This window comes from Callospermophilus lateralis, chromosome 11 (genome assembly GCF_048772815.1).
Source record: "Callospermophilus lateralis isolate mCalLat2 chromosome 11, mCalLat2.hap1, whole genome shotgun sequence".
Classification (NCBI taxonomy): domain Eukaryota; kingdom Metazoa; phylum Chordata; class Mammalia; order Rodentia; family Sciuridae; genus Callospermophilus; species Callospermophilus lateralis.
The window spans coordinates 24,873,399-24,890,355 of NC_135315.1; the positions used below are offsets into that span (position 1 = coordinate 24,873,399).

The 16,957-nt window shown below is 51.1% G+C and overlaps 1 protein-coding gene across 5 annotated transcripts; it reads right to left on the reverse strand.

Moving 5' to 3' along the window:
- Positions 1–303: 303 nt before the first annotated feature.
- Phospho1 (phosphoethanolamine/phosphocholine phosphatase 1) lies at positions 304–7,888 on the reverse strand. 5 transcript variants are annotated; one of them, XM_076871337.2, is made up of 4 exons: positions 7,658–7,887; positions 6,130–6,219; positions 3,733–3,844; positions 304–1,961 (listed from the first exon to the last, which is right to left on the reverse strand). In XM_076871337.2, exons 3-4 carry the CDS (start codon positions 3,775–3,777, stop codon positions 1,203–1,205), a joined length of 804 nt encoding a protein of 267 aa, XP_076727452.1. In that variant the 5' UTR covers positions 3,778–3,844; positions 6,130–6,219; positions 7,658–7,887; the 3' UTR covers positions 304–1,202. The 5 variants fall into 5 exon arrangements, with proteins under 5 accessions (XP_076727452.1, XP_076727451.1, XP_076727455.1 ...); XM_076871336.2 differs by having other exon boundaries at positions 7,549–7,887; XM_076871340.2 differs by lacking the exon at positions 3,733–3,844 and having other exon boundaries at positions 7,549–7,888.
- Between the last annotated feature and the right edge of the window lie 9,069 nt (positions 7,889–16,957).

Here is a 16,957-nt window from a genome sequence, read left to right on the forward strand (position 1 = left end):
CTGTAGCCCTGCAGAATTGCCCCAGTAGCAGTGCCTTTCCACCTCCTCAGTCCTCATTAGTATTCCTTCCACCAGACCACCAAGCCTTTGGCAGTGAGTGTCTGGGTCTTTAGACCCTTGCACCTCTCTCTCTCTCTCTCTCTCTTTCTCTCTCTGTGTGTGTGTGTGTGTGTGTATGCCCGAGCGATCAGCCTTGTTTCCTCAATTTGAATAGCAGGGACAACCTCCCTCACTTAAGAGAGGCTGAGAGCAAACATCTCATTTTCAACCCTCAGACGGCGGCGCAGTAGAGATCTCAGTCACTTTGTCCCCCTTCACCTCCTTTATAGTTCTCAAACACCAGAGGGAGAAGGGGCTTGGGTTTCCCTGGCTCTGCTTAAAAACATCATGGCTTCCTGTTCCATATGGAAGGAGGGGGACGTGGAGGACGACTTTGGTGAAGTCCCTGGGCTCTTGATGCATAGGCTGGGGTGCAAGGAGACACCTCCGAACGCAGTGAAGTCCCTGGCTGGCGTTAACCTGAGGTGGACGGTGTGCTACTTCACTCCACCACTAGGAGGCGACTATCCTGCTGGCTTTTTTTTTTTTCTTTTTTCCTTTTTTCTTTTTTTACCGTGTAGAGGTGCTGACGGAGTAGGAGGGGGGCGGCAAGGTGTTGCGAGCACAGAAATAGTGAGATTTCCGGGGCTGAAGCAAGATCCAGGAGGCCTGGAGCTGTCAGCAGAGAGGATCATCTGTCTCCACGGAGAGTCCGGTGCCCCGAGGAGTTTGGAATACTGGGTCCCCCTTGAGGAAAGACTGGGGGAAGGGGAGGTTACGCAGCCCGAGGCAGCAGTTAAAGCAGTGGGAGGTGTTCCTTTTCTTATCTGTCAAGAAGCCCCCACCTCCCAGTTCAGAGCACAGGGTTTTGGAAACACTGCTGTCTTTCAAAAGCTATGCACGCCACTCTCCCAAGGACCAGACTCCAGAATTAAACGGTTTGCTGCAGAGGACAGCAGCCGATCTGGGTTAACTGCATAGTTAGGGACCATTCCGAACTCCTCTCCCGGCCCCCAAAAGAACGAAATTCCAGAAATTTCCGGAGGGACATAGCAAAGCGAAAGGGGAAAGGGAGTAGTAAAACTAGGTTTGTCTTTCCCAGTTTCCCCTCCCCGCCCTTCCTCCCCGCTCTAGCCCCGGGCGCCCCCTCTAGGCGGCAGTGCTCAGCAGGTCTTCAGCACCTGTTGCAGATGGAGGCGCACTTCGGTGGCCGTTTCCCAGGGCACCACGCTGGCACGGAAGGAGCTGGGTTCGGCCTTCTGTGCCTCCTGAATGAGGCGGTGCATGGGGTAGCCGCGGCGCGGGAAGGCCACATCACCGCCCGCCAGCAGCCCCATGGGGCAGAAATCATTCGCACCGTCGCCCACGTAGAAGAGGCGCTCGAAGTGCACACCATCGTGGGCCCGCTCGCGCAGGTAGTCGCTGAGCACCTTGTGCTTGCACATGTTGGCTGGGCAGCGCGTGCAGCTATGCGTGTGGAAGGGCCGCAGCGCCAGCAGTCCCTGAGCGTCAGGCCCAGATGGGTTGCTGAGGATGCGGCGGAACAGGCCGTGGTGGCCGGCGGCGCGCAGGGCGCTCTCCACACCGAAGGTGTTGGCATCCGAGATGAGAATAACCTCGAAGCAGGAACCCTGCTTGGCCACAAACTGCAGCAAGTCTCCCATACCCGGAGACAGGGGGATGGCCTCGTAGATAGCGCTTAGGTCCCGAGGCCGCACGCCCTGCTCACCCAGGTACTTGAAGACGCGCTGCATGTATTCGTTGTAGAACCCCTCGCGGTAGGTGGCTCGCAGGCTCTCGGGCAGCCGCTGGCCCGGCGCAGCGCGCACGATGGAGTCGTCGCTGTTTTCGTCCACAATGGTCTCGTCGAAGTCGAAGGTCAAAAGGAAGCGCGGTGTGCCTTGAGCAGCCATCCCGCTGTCCTGGGAGCAGGAGGGAGGGGAGCAGGAGGAGGAAGAAGGGACAAGCGAGAGGGGGCGCGGCGGGTGCCGGCCAGGGAGAGGCTGGTTAGCGGGCCACGGCCAAAGGCGCTGGCACGTCCAAGACCTGAGGAGGACCCAAGGCTGGTTAAGCTCTGAGTACACAAAGCTGACCCCCACCTAGCCTTCCCCCGCCCACCCTCCTGCACCTTAATTAGCCATATTAGAATTCACACCCAGGGGACCATCCTAGCCCTGAAGGGTTTCTTTGGTTCCTGTTTCTGCTAATCTCACCCAGGGTCACTGGATGAGGTTTGCAAGGGTCAATTTAGAAAAGTAGCTTCCTAGGGATTGTCCCTTTGGGAGGTTCCTGGACAAGAATGATTTAGAGACTTCCAGTGGCCCTTGTGGTTGGTATGGAAAAAAAAGGGGGTGAAAGGAATAGATCCTCCTTTCTCAACACAAGCAGAGTTGGGGGACAGGGGGACTACCCATGCACCCTGCTGGAGTAACCTCCTTATTTTCCTTTTGGTCCTTGTAGGATCAATGGCTTTATGGGACTGTGATGGACAATAAGGAGCCAGGCTCCAGGAAAGATTCTAGGCAGGTAGATATTGAGTGTCAGGCCTCAGGGTTAGGTGCCTGGGCCTCTGCACTGGCCAGAGAACTGGATTGGGCCCTTGGAATTACCAAGTAGGTAGACTGACCACATAAGACCCAGGGGGGTTCTCTGGGAGCTGCTTCCAGACAGATGGCTCTGGATAGGGGTCCAGGGATGAGATAGAGCTTCTCCAGGGATTTTAGAGCCCTGTGCTGACAGCTGATCACTAATCACTTGCCAATTCCCTGGGAGGAACGTGTCAGCAGGTGGGGTTTCTGCCAGAGTCCGAAGCAAGCGGGCAGCAGGAGAAGCAGTGGGGCTTGGGAAGGTAGAAGCCTCCCTCGCCAGGCCACGGCATACCTGGGAGACAGGTAAGGGAGAGGAAAGAGAGCAGCAGTGGCTGAAAAGGCAGAGGAGGAGGGGGCAGGCAGTGGGCACGTGAGGGGAGGACTAGGAGGAAGTCATGCTAGTGGAATGTGGAGACAGACTGCTGAACAGGAAGACAGAGAGGGGTGTCCAGGAAGTGAGACCTTGGGTCACAGTCATGTTAAGGAGGGATGGTGGTGGTGGTGATGGGTGTGTGGACAGCATGGGAAAGGATGGGGGCAAAGGGGAAGTGTCAGGGCACAAAGAAAGGCAAGCAAATGAAGACAACGAGAGCCCTCAGCAGCATGTCGCTGCCACCTTGTTTGCCAGCAGCAGCTAAGAGTGAGGGACAGCATGAAGGGATCCTGTACAGCTGCAGAATACCCACCACATTGCCTTCCCCCACCCCACCTCCCACCCCAATTCATTTTTGATGGAGTCTGATTTCTTCCTTCCCCTCTCTCTAATCTGCCTGGTATGTTGATGGCCTGGCAGACCTTGTAGAACAAAAGCCTCAACTCCTCATTTTAAAGATTTGAACCTGGTTACTCGCCTCCCTGACTGAATGGTCCCTTTGACCTCATCCTTAGAGTCATCCTCTGCTCTCACCAACATCCATCTGGGAGTCTCAGCCCAGGATCCCTGGAACTGAGGATGTAAGGTATCCCACACCTGGGATAGAAGCTTCCAGGGATTAGTGGAGCCCAGAAGGACGTGAGGCAAGCCTGAAAGGGGCTGGATAGGGCTCCTCCCACTCCATAGTGGGAAAATGTGGGCTGAAGCCCCATCCCAGAGGGATCCACTTACCCTAGTCAGGCATCGGAGGCCAGCAACTGGAAGACACCCACTCATCGTCAGTGTATCACCCTGAGCACCACCTCTAGGGACTCTGTTGGACTCCAGCTGTTCTGCAGAGCTCCTGACAATCAAAAAGTCCATTTACTGGGCCCAGTCAGCTGGCTTTGCTTCCACCACTTCTGCCCACTTGGCCCTTTTCTCTTGCTGAGCCCCAGTAGCCACTCCCAGGTTCTCAGCAAAGCAAGCCCTTAAATGGGCACAGCATTTACAGATGTACCTTGGTAGCAATCCTCTTACAGTCCCCTAGCATGCCAGAGAGGTCACAGATGGCGTTATATTAGAGACCAACACAACTGATTTGCCACTGTTGAGTGGCAGTGGCATCTCAAAACCATATTTCAGAGTCCAGAGTCCAGTTCTCCAGTGTGATCACTGCCCTCTACACATGTAGGGTCATATATCATAGTTTACAAACCACTTTTACTCATTCTCTCACTACTCAGTCTGGTGAGATCAGCAGAAAAAGGTTCAGAGGTTGACTTACTTGCCCAAGGCCATGCTGTTTACATGGGGTAGAGTCTGGTTCATGAACCCTTGGCCATAGCTTTGTCTTCCCTGTGCCCTCAAAAGGTAAGGGGCCTCCAGACACCATGGCACATGCCTGTAATCCCAGCAACTTGGGAGGCTGAGGCAAGAGGACCACAAGTTCAAGACAAGCCTGGGAAATTTAGCGAGACCCTGTCTCAAAATAAATAAGGACTGGAGATTTACTTCAATAGAATAGTACTTGCCCAGCATATGCCAAAACCTGGGTTCAATCTCAGTACCACACACACACACAAAAGTCGATTATAAAAATAGAAAAGGATGGGGAAATAGCTCAGTGTAAAGCGCCCCTGGATTCAATCCCCAGTACCACACCAAAATAATACAATAATGTGGAAGGTCCAGTGATCAGCATTTATCGTATCAAAACTGGGGGCACTGAGACCCCTGGGTTCTACAAGTGATCTAGGAATGGCCTCTCTAGCGCTCTCAGAGGTCTGGGATCCAGCAAATAGGACAGGAGTCAGGTTGAAATCTCTGCTGGATTTTGCTGAATGCCTTTGGGGACCAGCTTTGGCCTCTTTGAGTCCTACACCGATGCAGCTACAAAGAACACCACATAGAGCTGCTAGTTCCTCCCTGCTCCCATAACCCTTTCCATCTAAGGGTTGAGTGAGACCAGAAAGAGGCACGTGGAACAACTGGAAAGCTACTAAGAGCCAAGAGACTAGACCAGGAGCAAAGATCTGACTGCTTGCTGCCCTCTGCTGGTGACAATGGATGACACTGTAAATGCCTCTGACTTTGTCAAGGTGACACTCTCCCCTGACCATCCCAGGGGAGCAGGGAGAAGCTGCTGGCCTCTACAGAGACTGGGTCATACCAGGGACAGAACATAGGCTCTATGACTTTCCATCTCATAGCATGCCCTGCCCACCCATCCCCTGACCACGCGTGCATCACCATTTCAGTGAGGAGAGGATATGGGTTTAAATTTTCCCCCAACAACTTTTAATTGGGAATAGGGAGAGGGCTCAAAGCTGAATGGTGCAGTTGGCAAAGAGTGTGATAGGTTGAGAAAGGAGACACAGGTTAAGAAGAAAGTGAGAGGAAGAAAGACATGGGGGGCAAGGGAATGGCAGGCTGGTGGGAGAGTGTCCCCAGTCAGAATCCTGGGTGATATTATAAGTCTGCTGGGTCTAGATGAGTCAAGGAGAAAGGTCAGAGGATGCCACTCCCACTGCAAAAGCAAACATGGATAGGCACGTGTCAGGCACGCAGAGAAGCAAAGGAAAGATAGGAAGACGATGGGGTGGCCAGAGAGAGTGACAGAGACCAACTTCCATTCCACAGAAAAGGGTCCCATCACTTTGTCCTTGTATATTTTTTTTTGGAATATTCTGATTCCTTTTTTAAACCAGGGATTGAACCCAAGTGTGCTCTACCACTGAGCTACATCCTTTACCCCTTTTTCTTTTGAGACAGGGGTCTAGTTAAGTTGCCCAGGCTGGCCTTGAACTTGTGATCCTCCAGGCAGCCTTTTGAGTTGCTGGGATTACAAATATGCACCACCACGCCTGGCTTGGTATATCCTTCTGATCTTTAATTATGTTCAAAACTTCTCATTTCTCATAATAAAAGGCATAGCTACATTTTTTCATCTAATAGTATTTAGGGAAATCAGTTAAACACTTGTTTGGTAGATTGCCCTTGATTCTTTTCATCTTCAAAGCAGAAAGCCAAGCATCTTCCCTGGAGACTGAATAGTCCATGCTGTGACACCCCCACCCCACCCAAAGCAATTAGAGGGGCCTTCCCCAGTTATAATCTGGCTCCTGTAAATTCCAAAAGCTCACTCACCTCTGGCAGCTTTGTCCTGAGTGATCAAATCCTTGTGGTCACCAAGAGGGTCTCCAAAAGATGTCAGGATCTCTAAGTTTCTCTCTCAGGCTAGAGCAGGGAGAAGAGAGTAGGGTTTCTGGGAGTGGCAGGGAGTCCATTTCTAGTCCCATGTAAGATTAGTGCCTGACTCCTTGATTTATCTGGGATCATAGGTTCCTGCCAGCTTCCTCCTATCTTTGACTCAAAGATTAAATCTATGTGAAGAGAGTGGAAGAGTTCCTGGGAATGGGGAAGAAAAAGGACCGTTTTTGAAATTGGTCCCTAAACTTGAAATTCCCCCTTCTAGTGGGTAGATGAAGCCCCCAGGAAAAGTTTTGGGGAGCCTGGCACTGTGTGTGGCACAGGCCTGTAATCCCCTCAGCTTGGGAAGCTGAGGCAGGAGGATTGGGAGTTCAAAGCCAGCCTCAGTAACAGCGAGTTGCCAAGCAACTCATTGAGACCCTGTCTCTAAATAAATATAAAATAGGGCTGGGGATCTGGCTCAGAGGTGGAGTGCCTCTGAGTTCAATCCCTGGAACCAAAAAAAAGTTTTGGGGCAGTTTTGCAAAGGGCAAACACAGGATGGGAATGGGGTTGAAGACTCCTGAAATCCCACTGTACCAAGCCCTCTCTGTCCCAAAACAAGTCTCATATCACTAGAAATCAGTTAACATTTTAAATCTGGAATTCCCTCCCTCCCCCCCCACAGCACCCCCAACTTCACCACCTTTCTTGTTCACCAACCCCCAACAGCAACTAGGAAAAACAGGTCCAGAGAGGTTAAGCTAACATCACACATGGGGAGGGGGCGATCACACACATCAGAATCAGGATTAGAACTCAGGGGTCTGAGCCTCTTGGGAAAACTGCAGCTGGAGCTTCTCCTATGGCCCTGGAGGCTCCCTTAGGCTCGGAGTTCCCCGTCCTGATAGTTTCGGGGCAATGATCGTGCATTGGTGCCAGTGAGAATCTGAGACTAGGAGTCACCTCTGGGCTCTCTCCCCGCCTGGGTGGACAAGCTGAGAGGAGATCCTCACTGGGTAGGGGTAGAGAGGTGGCAGCTGCGGTGGGGTGGGGGGAGATATTTTTAGAGGTGACTGGAAAGCAGGCACTCTGGCACACCCCCAGCTGGCGGGCGCTTCGCTTTAATGCGGGCGGGGGGTGCGCGGCTTGGGGAGAGGGCGACAGGGAGCAAGAAGGCACCTATTCCATGGCTTTGCCAGAGCTGGAAAGAAGGGACACGGGGCACCATGTTCTTGGGGGCGTAAGAGGACTCTTTCCTCTGCTCCAGGGACTCCCCCACCGCCACGGGCGTGAGCGAGCGCCCTGAAACTCCACACAGCCCCCACCCTACACTGGGACCCCAGCCCTCCCCAACTCGCGGAGCCCAGGACTCACGTGGGAACAGTGGCGGCAGAGCTCTGTCCCGGCAGAGTTTGAAGTGTAAGGAGAGGGGAGGGGGTCTAGGTAAGGTATTTAGGCGCAGGATGGAGTAAGCGGTGCTTACGGGAATTGGAAGGGGACGCGGTGTCTTATCCACCCCCGGATTTCTTGGCTTCGGCTCACGAGTCCCTCCAGTCCCGAGGGACCGTGGATGATGTGCGTCTGAGCCGTCCCCTCCACTTGACCCCCATCCCCCCGGGCCGCCGCCGCGTCCCCTTTAAATGCCCGGGAGCGGGAGCCCGAGCCGCGGCCGGCGCTGCGGCTGCTGCAGCACCGGGACCCACCGCAGTCCCCGCACGTCACAAGCGATTGTCCAATCACAGTGGTGCCGGCGCACATCAAAGGGGCGGGCCGCCCGCAGACCACGCCTCCTGGCTCTCCCGGAGGCTGTGCGGAGCGCCGGCGAAGGTGGGATTGGGCCCAGGGGCAAGGGTGGAAGGTTGGAGATGGGGCGCGTCCCATCTGAGGCTCACGGGTGGGGGACACCCTCCTTAGAGTGGCCGCGGGCCTACGCCAAAGTCCAGATCCACGCGCTTAGCAGTGGGCTTTCTCCGCCTCCGCCTCCAGGGCTCTGCTTTCTGGGATTTTCAGAAATTCACCTCCCCCTCCAGCCTATTCCTGTTCCACACTGTCCCTAAACCTGGCCGGAGGCCCCGCTTGACCCTGACTGGGAAAGCAGTTCCCCTTCCACGTGCGCCTGGCTTGGTGTCATCTGCCCTCTAGGCGGAGTCGCGATGCCGGGCTTCGCCCCTGGGGACCCTCTTCCCAGGTTATGGGTTCCGAGGGATTACCGCGGGTGGGACTCTGTCACTCCCCTACCTCGTAAACACTGATTTAGGGACTGAACAGTTTGTCCCTTTGCAAATGGTACTGAACATTTTAAAAATGCAGTTTCTCCTCAGCTTCCTCGGAGTCCGCTCCCAGCCACACCCCTCCTCCTCCAGTTTTGACCACCCCACCTTCTGGTGAAGGGACGGAGAGGAGATGAGGATTAGAGAGGAAAGAGGTGCAAGTTGTATTTCCCGAGAACATGATATGAACCAGGCTAGATGGCGGGTATGTCACTGAATATTCACAACACCCAGGAGAAATGATTTGCCCAAGAGTTCAAACCCAGGGACACCTGACTCCATTGGGTCCCAAAAGGAGTGTGGGCCTGAGCATGTAGGCATCCCAGGTCCGGATTCTAACTTCAGTCCTTCCTAAATCTTTCCCTGCCTGCTTCACTCTTGGAAAAACCAGATGTAAAAGCTGATGAATCTGGAAGTCCTAGCGGGAATCAGAGTCAGCAAGGAATCGCCCCGTCTCAGTACTCAGGCCTGGGGCTTCATTAATAAATGAAGAGACAGATTGTCCTGGTTCCTCATGTGCTAAGTGGAAGGAACACTTTAAAGCTTTCAAACTGATCTTGCCACTCTTTCCCTTCAAACCCGGACCGGCTTCGGTGCCCCAGCTCCTTAAACCATCTTGCTGTTCCTCTTTACCTTCACCCCCTTCCTCCTCTTCCTGCTCCCCAGCATCCTCAGCAATGCCCCCGCTTTTCCATGCCCGGCATGTTTCTGAGCCTTGGCATCATCTCACTCTCTGCCTATTACAATCCTGCAGCCCATGATGGTCCTATGTGTACAACTTGGTGCTGGGAATAGTTTTACATGTCAGCTCATGTAGCCCTTGCCCCTCTGTGAAGTGGGTGTTGTTCAGGTTCATTTTACTGCAGGTAAATCAAAGTCTAAAGCCTTGTGCTTGCTTACTTCACCCAGTTAGTGAATGAATGGTAGGGCTGGGATTCCAACCCGGTTGCTTAACCATTCAAGGTGTGTCACCCCTCCTCTCCTGTAAGTAATAGGTGGAGACCATGTTTATCCTGTCTATTAATGTGGCCCCCAGCCCCTGTTATAGAGACCCTGGCACACAGTAGATCTTAGATGTTTGCTGTTGAGGGGAAACAAGTCCCCTGATGTGTTCCAGGTCCTACACTCTATTTGTGTTTCCTCATTTAATTTTCATAATAAACAGGCTGCTCTGGTATTATCCCCATCTTACAACAAGGAAATTGAGACTCAAAAGATCAAGCCACTTGCCAAGTGTCACACAAGTGTTGGGGAAGTTTTTGAGTCGAATCCTGACCCTCTGATGCAATTTCAACCTTGTTCCCAAATGATAGGATTGGGGGAGGGGGAGGCAGATGACTTCCTGTTGGCCTCAGTGCCCAAATTTTCTGCCCAATTCTGCCTTCCAGGTGCCACCTGCAAGATGCCTTTGTGAAATAAGTGTAGAAACTCCTGTTTCTCCCTGCTCTAATTTCAGGACACAAAACTGTTTCTCCTTCCACTGTGTTTACTTTCTCTTCTTACTGTCAATCAGTAAGCAAGCCAGATGACCAGCCAGCCATGTACCTAAGATGGGACAGAAATGGAATGGGAAGTCCACCTCCCAACTGGTAGAGGCCTCTGCCCAGCACACAGACAGTGGATCTTGCTTTCCCTTTCTCTTTCACCTTAGGACTTTACTCAGTTGACATGGCATAGAGCTTGTGAGAACAGGAGTCATCTGAGGTGACAGGGCTTGCTCAAGTCTCTGGTGAACCCTGACTCAGGCAGCCAGGGATGAGCTCTCCACCTGCTCTTTCCAGAGGGTGAGTCACTTGCCCAGTGTCTCGGGGTTAGAGTCAAAGGAGGCCAATAATCCAAGAATATTGCGCCCACTCTCCAGGTGTCTTTCAGTGGGAGGAGCAAGGAGGAGAGGGAGGGACAGGACAGTTCAGTCTGCACACTTCACCTGCAGGCAAAGAAATGTGTCTGGAAATCATTGGGGTGCTGGTCATATACTCCCCACAACCACCCCTCACAACAAGGCAGATTAGTATTCCCATTTTTGCAAATGAAAAAGCCGGAGCACAGGAACATTTGAAAAGCACCTTGAGCCAGGCGTGGTAGTACACACCTGTAATCCCAATGACTCAGGAGTCTGAGGCCAGAAGATTCCAAGTTCAGGCCAACCTTAGCAATTTAGCATTACCCGAAGAACTTAGTGAGACCCTTAAATAAATTTTTTATCTCAAAATAAAGACTAAAGAGGGCTGGGGCTGGGCTCAGTGGTAAAGCACACGGGATTCAATCCACACAATAAGTGGGGATGGCGAGGGTGGGAAAATACAAGGCTCAACTCTTCATTCTTATATTGCTCTCTACCTTACTAGTTTCTCCATTTTACAGTTGAGAAAAATGAGACACAGGGTGGTATGAACTTGCCCAAAGTCACAGGGCTAGGAAATGGCAGAAGGAAGACTTAAACCCAAGTGGCCTACATTCCCATCCCAAATGCATATCCTATCCAAAAGAAAGTGTCCCCCTGGGGGACAAGGATTACCAACCTGTAATCCCAGAAGCTCAGGAGGCTGAGGCAGGAGGATCACAATTTCAAAGCCAGCCTCAGCAATGGCGAGGCACTAAGCAACTCAGTGAGACCCTGCCTCTAAATAAAATACAAAATAGGGCTGGGGTGTGGCTCAGTGGTGAAGTGCCCCTGAATTCAGTCCCTGGTACCCCTCCCCTACAAAAATAAAGGTACCAGTCCTGAAGAAGGGAATCAGAGGGAGACTTGTGTTCTTAGGTATTTTTATTACTGATCACAGTCTTTGGCCTACCCATTGCTGTCTATTAACGTGGAAAGTTGATGCTCTGGCTTCCATAGCAGTCTGACTTGGAATCAGGATACCGGTGTGAACTTGCATAACTTCAGGCAGGTGGCTGTCCTTGGAACCTCATTTCCCTACTTGGGTGGAACTCAGGAATTTTGAGGATGGTCTTCTATAATGGAAACCAGAGAAGGAGACTTGGGGCTCCTCAATGACCCAAAGGCCAAACAGCGCCTCCAAGAACCCTCATTTCCAAACCAGAGCCAGGAATGCTTCAAGGAGCAGGGGTGGGGACAGGAGCAGGGAGCAGGCTTGAGGCTTTGAGCTAGCACAGAAGACGCTGGGGAGGGGAATATCTCTGCTCCCTTCTCTGCCCAGGCAGCAGCCAGCCCAGCCACCTGGGTCCACAACCCCAGGAGGGCAAGGTGAGAAGCATTTTTGAAATATTCTGGCTGGAGTCCCTGGACTCACCCAAGCCTGCAGAAGCCTGTGTGCTTCCCCTGTGGCACTTGGGGCATTTCCTCAAGTCTGCCCCCTGCCCGCTGCCCCCACGGGAGAAGGATCTTACTTTCATTTTCCAACCCTGGGCTGTGAATTGACCCTCCAGGTTCTAGCCCTGGCTCACACACTGTGTGATTCTGGCTAATTTGCTAGACCTCTCTGAGTTTTGCTCTTGTGGGATCCAAGTAGGTTGCCCCACCCTTATCTGGCCCTTGGAAGAATCTGATGATAACATAAATCTGGGCTCAGAAGTTTAGAGCTTGATCCCATCACTAGCTGTGTAGGGTCTACACCCTGTGGCTCTTCTAGGCGTCACTAGCAGGCTGCATTCATGTTTGTGTTCCCATTGATTCAACAAAAGTGAACTGCTTCAGGCCCTGAGAGATAAGATATTGAACAAGACATAAACCCTGACCTAGGGGAGCTTGCTTGCAGTCTTTCTACAGGGAACTTGAACAAGAAAAGGAGCTTCCCAAAAGAATGTTTAGGCCTGTTGCAGTGGTGCACGTTTATAATCCCAGCGGCTCCTGAGGCTGAGGCAGGAGGATCCCAAGTTCAAAGCCAACCCCAGCAATTTAGCAAGGCCCTAGGCAACTTAGCAAGAACTTGTCTCAAAATGGAAAAAAAAAAAAAAAAAAGGCTGGGGATGTGGCTCAGTGGCTAAGTGTTCCTGGGTTTAATCCCTATTTTTTTTTTTAAGTGTCCTACATATTTTCATGGTGCAGTGTGGCTAAGGGACGGCCTCCAGGTTCCAGTGTTGCTTATACACTAACAGACTTTCAAGACCCTTCTGGAGTCTGGCAAGTGGAGATTCCTGCTCAAGGGTTTGCCTTCCCTGGACTGACCTACAGGAGGATCCAGAGAAGTGGAGGAGGGGGGAACTGGCTTCCCCAAAAACCAGTGTTTCAGAGAATCTTCTAAGAGGATATTTGCTGTGACAGGTGACATCAGATGCCAATCAAATCGGCTTTGCTTTGCAAAATAGAAACTAACCACCCTCCTGCTCGCCCCTCAATAGCCTCCTACTGCTGTTGGGATCCAGTACAGACACCAGCTCACTTCCCATAAGGCTGCATGCGGCTACTAGGTCCAACTCCTGCCAATCTCTCAGGCCTTACCCAGTGTCCTCTTTCAGTTCCTTGAACACAAGCACACCAACTCTTTCTGGCCTCAGAGCCTTTGCACACACTGTTCTCAGCTTTGAGTGTGCTTCTTCCTGCTATGATGCCCTGGTTCCTTCACATGAGAGATGTGTTCACTGATAACTATCATCTCCTGGGTAGGTCCCACGGTTACCACTCATTGTGTTCTTTACCTTTACAGGGCTTGTGACAATTTGTAATTCTATATGTAAGTGGAATGTATCATCAGCTTTCTTCCAGTTTTCAAATGTGTTGCCACAGGCCCTTTGCACTTCATATAGCCTCTGCCCAGAAGACTTCCCACCCCATTCATGGCTCCTCACTGATTCAGGACTCAGCTCCAATGTCACTTCCACAAAGAAGCTTGTCCTGCTCACCCCCGAGATCAGGATCCCTTGTTAGATGTCTCCACAGCCCCTGTATTTCTCCCAGGTGATTAATTAACTGATTGATGACTGCCAACTCCGGGGCTGGGGCTGTAGCTCAGTGGCAGAGCGCTTGCCTGGCATGTGTGGGTCACTGGGTTCGATCCTTGGCACCCCGTAAAAATAAAGGCATTCTGTTCATCTACAACTACCAAAAAAATAAAAATAATAAAAAATTAAGAAAAGATTTCTAGCTCCAAGAAGACAGGGACCTTAGTGTTGTGCACAAACCTTGGTCCAGAGTAGCTGCTAAATAAATATGTGTTGCCTGAATGACTATAGAATTCTCTACCTAGTCACATTGCAGAGGGTGTTGTCTTGGGCTTGGAATGGGACCAAAGCCAGCTGTCCCCACCTCAGTCATGTTGTAATCCAACCATCTGACTATGATATGCTAGCAAAGGATAGGCCTGGTGGAAAGCATTTTCACACCTTCCCCTGAGCAAACTGCACTTCTAGGAATCTTCCCATTCCCAAGGCAGGTCTATGTTGACGGGAGCAAGGGGCTGTCAGGACAAGCTGATCCCAACATTCAGTGCCTTTTGCCTCACTCTAGATGTACCCGCCAAAATTAGAGTTCATCCAAAATAAGAGTCCCTCATGTTTTCAGTGGGCTCTGAAGCCTACAAAACAGTCTCCTTAATTCACATTATTTTCCTGATGAGGAAAAACAAGGCTGAGAGGTCAGGTGTCAAATCCAAGGTCATGTAGTTAGTTAGGTGGCCAAGGCAAAGCTTGAAGGCAGATCTTTTGAAATTCAGCCAATTTTCTGGAAGCAATTATTATGAGGGGAAAGGCTGTGCCAACCAGAAAAGATTCTAAGACTCTGGTCCTTTGGGTAATTGTTTGATTCATTTATTAATTCATTCAGGAGATACAAGTCCTGGTGGGGGCCAGAATTTTGTGCTGGCATTTTCAATCTAGGGACTGCGAATGGCTTGAGTTTATTTTATATATATATATATATATATATATATATATATATATTTTTTTTTTTTTTTTCTCTTCTTTCTGTACCACTGAGCTACACCCCAGCCCCATCCGAGTCCCCTGCCTGGTTGGGTGATTAAAGCCCCCACGTGAGAGCATCTCTGGCTCTGGGTATCTGGGCCAGCACTACTGCCCTGGGACAGCTCCTCTGGGAAGATCAAAAATAGAAACAACACACACTGCCACTCACTGATGCCCCCAGCTCTGCAACTACTCCTGACCCCCGGGAGAGATTTGATTTTCCCCTCTAGCATTAGTAGCCCCCCACACTGGTCATGTGTGGCTGTGTGTGGAGGGCTTGCCTGCATCAGGCGCCCTGATGCCGACCTGCTCCTGTCTGCATCCCCACAGAATGGCTGGGAAGAGGTGAGGTGAGTTCTAAGAGGGCCTATGGGTGGTGGTGGGAGGAAAACTGGATTAAGATCCTTCAGGGCTGGGGCAGTGGTCATGGCTGTTCAATCCCCATGAGAACTGAGATCTAGAGGACTCATGCTAAAATCATTCCTGTCTTCATTCTTTTTTCCGACAACTATTTTTTGAGCATCTTCTATGTGCCACGTAAGTGTTGGGGATCATGGTAGCCTCCCAAGGTGGCCTTGATCAAACCTATATCCAAGGGTCTACACTTCAGCAAATCTCCTGCCCCCCACAAAATACTGGACCAGGGAGTCAAGAGACATTCCTTCCTTTTTTTGGGGGGAGGGCTACTGAACCCAGGGGTGCTTTGCCCCCAGCCCTTTTTACTTTTTATTTTGAGGCAGAGTCTCCTTAAGTTGCTGAGGGTTTTGCTAAGTTGCCAAGGCTGGCCTCGAACTTGTGATCCTTCTGTCTCAGCCTCCTGATTGGCTGGGATTACAGGCGAGCACCCCCACACCTGGCAAAGGACATCACTTCCAATATTAAAGACTGTGGTTCTGTCCTAGATGTTCTCTCCTTCTTCCTCTCCTTTGGATCATTTGCTCTGGGGGAAGCAGGTGGCCATGTGTGGAGCAGCCTACCAAGAGGCCCCAAAGTTTCTGGCTAGTGGAAAAATTGGGGCTGTCAATCACCACATGAGTGAGCTTGGACACAGACCCCCAGCCCTGGTCTGACCCTGAGAAGGCTGTGACCCGAGAGGAAGGCGGCTCACAGAAACAAGAAATGCTTGTTGTGGGGCTGGGGATGTGGCTCAAGCGGTAGCGCGCTCGTCTGGCATGCGTGCAGCCCGGGTTCGATCCTCAGCACCACATACAAACAAAGATGTTGTGTCCACCGAGAACTAAAAAATAAAACATTAAAAAATTCTCTCTCTCTTTAAAAAAAATAAAGAAAGAAAATAAAGAAAAGAAATGCTTGTTGTAAGTGGCTAAATTGGGGGGGTAATTTGTTACACAATAATAGAAAACTCAATCAGGGAGACCTCAGTAAACAAAACCGACAGTGCTCTTGCATTCCATGGAAAAGAGGCAGACAGTAAACACGATGAATAGGTTAAAGACCCCGGTGTGTCAGACAGCAGTGAGCGTTAGAGAAAAATAAAGCAGGGAAGTGGGATGGGAGCGGGGGAAGTTCGATTTAAGCAGTGTGATCAGGGAGGAGCCAAGTGACAAGGGGGCATTCAAGCAAAGAGGAAACAGATGAGCCACATAGAAATCAGAGGGGAAGCTGGGTGCAGTGGCCCACGCCTGTAATCCCCGCAGCTCTGGAGGCTGAGGCAGGAGGATCTCAAATTCAAAGCCAGCCTCAGCAACTTAGTGAGGCCCTAAGCAACTTAGTGAGACACGGTCTCGAAATTAAAAATAAAAGGGGGCTGAGGATGTGGGTCAGTGGCTAAGCGGCCCTGGGTTTAATTCCTAGTACAATAAATAAATAAATAAATAAATAAATAAATAAATAAATTCCCTTGAGCCCAGGATGAGCCTGAGAAATATGGCAAGACCCTTCCCCTACTTTTGTGTTAGGTACTGGCAATTGAATCCTGGACCTTAAGCATGGTGAGTAAGCACTCTACCACTGAGCCACATCAAGAGCCATTGAAACCCCATCTTAAAAAAGAAGATCAGAGGGGAAGAGCATGCAGGCAGAGGAAATGACGGCAAAAAGAGAGGGACATGGGACACGGCTAAATCATGGGACTCGTCTTTGTGGGTATGTGTGTGTGTGTGTGGGGGGTGTTTGTGCATGTGGCACTGGGAATTCCAGCCTGAGTCACTGGGATTACAGGGGTGCACCCACCACACCTGGCTAGACCTTATGTATTTTGCCACTAGATTTATTGTCCTTGCCAAACTTGGCTATGGTCACTCACTATGCTGTTTCTGGAAGAGGGATGGTGGGGTGCTGGGTCCCCCACTTCTCATGTTCTCTCCCTGAAGGCCCAGACCCTCCACCTTGGCTCCCTGGCTCCATTCTGGGGAGTGAGTCTGAAGGTGACAGCAAGTCCGGTGGCCGTATTTTCCCAGTCCACACTTGGAGCAGGCCTAAGATGAATTCAAAGTTAGCTTTAGGATGAGAGGTTAGGAGGGAGATGCAATCTGGATGCAGAGATACTGACATTTCACAGGTCCTCCAATTATTTATGGAAGCAACAGAATAATCCAGCTGGGGCCCAGCTGTTGATCTTTGTCATTTCCCTCTTTGGGGCAAACCTATACAGAGTGCATCTCTATTTCAGCAAAAAGTTCAAAATA